Source organism: Apteryx rowi, unplaced genomic scaffold (assembly GCF_003343035.1).
Source record: "Apteryx rowi isolate R43461 unplaced genomic scaffold, aptRow1 scaffold_530, whole genome shotgun sequence".
Taxonomy (NCBI): Eukaryota; Metazoa; Chordata; class Aves; order Apterygiformes; family Apterygidae; genus Apteryx; species Apteryx rowi.
This window is the reverse complement of record NW_020450795.1, coordinates 477,234-479,159: the sequence shown is the minus strand read 5'-3', so window position 1 is coordinate 479,159 and position 1,926 is coordinate 477,234. Positions and strand designations below refer to the sequence as shown.

Sequence of the window (1,926 nt, the reverse complement as noted above, 5' to 3'; positions counted from 1 at the left end):
GGGCGCCGGCCCGGAGGAGGAGGCTGGCGGCGGCGCGCTCCTGCGTGTGCCGGCGCTGGCGCAGGCGCTGCCGGGCGCAGTTCTGCCGCGGCTGCTTCATGAAGAGCAGCGCCGGGAGCTTGCRGAGGAAGAGGGTGCGGACCCAGGGCGGCATGGTGTGCGTGGTGGGCGAGCGGTGGTGCACGTTGAGGACGCACACGCTGGTCACGATGGAGAAGGTCACCAGCACCATGGTGAACATGAGGTATTTGCCCACCAGCGGCACGTCCAGCGAGGTGGGCGGCACGATCTTGGAGATGAGCAGCAGGAAGACGGTGAGGGCGAGCAGGACGGAGATGCAGAGCGTCATCTTCTCGCCGCAGTCAGATGGGAGGTAGAAGACGAGGATGGCGAGGGAGGTGATGAGGATGCAGGGGATGATGAGGTTGATGGTGTAGAAGAGCGGCTTGCGCCGGATGATGAAGTCGTAGGTGATGTCCACGTAGGTGGAGTCGTCGGGGTTCTCGTTGCGCCGCCCTGGCAGCGCCACGATGTCCCACTCGCCGCTGGGCGTGAAGTCGTCCAGGCTGGCCACGTCGCTCTTGAGCACCAGGTCGATCTCGGTGCGGTCGTAGGTCCAGGAGCGAAACTTCATGGTGCAGTTCTGCTGGTCGAAGGGGAAGTGCTTCACCTCGATCTTGCACGCGCTCTTGTAGATGGCCGGCGGCAGCCAGAAGATGCTGCCGTCGTAGGAGATCACCGCGTTGGAGTAGAAGGAGACCTCGTACATGCCGTCRGCGCTGGGGCGGAGGGATGCGCCGTCAGCTGAGCCCGCCTGGCTGCGCAGGGCCGCGCACGGGCCRGGGGCGCGCGGCCCCCCGACACCTACTTGTTGTAGAGCACCACGTCCGGCAGCCAGATGTGCTTGGAGGGCAGGCGGACCTTCTTCATGTTGTCGAAGTCCTCGGGCTTCCAGGTGAGGCGGTAATCCTCCCACTCCTGCGGAGAGGCAGCGGTGAGGGCAGGCGCCGCCGGGCCCCGGCGCGGGGAGGCAGCGGCGCGGCCGGGCTCTCACCTGCGTCAGCCACACGTTGGTGGTCATGATCTGCTCCCGCTCRTGCTGCGGAGAGAGCGGGAGCCGGTTAGCTGCCGCAGAGGCAGCGCGTGCGCGGGGCCGGCCGTGCGGACGGGCCCTCGGCGCGCTCCCCGGGGAAGCAGAGCCCCAGCCAACTCACCACGCTGATGAGCTGGGCCAGCGACACCATCAGCTGCACGGTGACCAGCTCGGAGCCGTTGGCGGCCGGACGGATCAGCTTGTTGTAGCGGGCCGGGTCCAGCAGGTACTCGACCAGCCGCTCCTCCGTGTCGGTGCCCAGGCTCCCTGGGCGCCAGGGCAGGGTGAGACCCCCTGCGCCCCCGGCCCTGCTGCAGCGGCCAGACCCCCCCGGGGGGGGCCACAACCCCCCCGGGGCTGGAGCCCTGCGCCGGCCCTGCGAGCTCCCCGGGGCCTGGGCACGGGGCAGCTCGAGGGCCACGGGTGCACGCGTGTGCATGCGTGTGCATGCGTATGTGTGCATGCGTATGTGTGCAYGTGTGTGCATGCRCGTGCACGTGTGTGCATGAGYGTGCAAGTGTGTGCACATGTGTGTCCCTGCCAGCCCTGCCCTCCCCCAGCCCCAGGGACAGTCCCAGTCCCGGCGGTGCCGGGAGCACCGGGAGCATCGCCGGCCCCGGAGGGCTCGGCCCGGCCCCGGGGCAGCGGCAGGACCGGGGGCAGCGGCGGCGCGGCGGGGCCGGTCCCTCCGCTGGCAGGGGTGCAGGGCGGCCACCGGCACCGGGCCGGGGCGAGTGGATTGGACCAGCGGCGGGCAGGCACCGCCGGCAGGGCTGCACGGTGCCTGGGCCGGGCCGGTACCGGGAGGGGGCCGGTCCGGTCCCGGACGCCCC

At 70.6% G+C, this 1,926-nt stretch overlaps 1 protein-coding gene across 1 annotated transcript in view; it reads right to left on the bottom strand.

Moving 5' to 3' along the window:
* CHRNB2 (cholinergic receptor nicotinic beta 2 subunit) overlaps window positions 1–1,526 on the bottom strand; it is a 3,103-nt gene extending 1,577 nt beyond the window's left edge. The window contains exons 1-4 of the mRNA XM_026080914.1: window positions 1,215–1,526; window positions 1,055–1,099; window positions 869–978; window positions 5–779 (exon numbers count right to left, since the gene is read on the bottom strand). Of these exons, the coding sequence (XP_025936699.1) occupies window positions 5–779; window positions 869–978; window positions 1,055–1,099; window positions 1,215–1,244 (960 nt within the window). The 5' untranslated portion in view covers window positions 1,245–1,526. The remainder of the gene's footprint in view (window positions 1–4; window positions 780–868; window positions 979–1,054; window positions 1,100–1,214) is intronic.
* Between the last annotated feature and the right edge of the window lie 400 nt (window positions 1,527–1,926).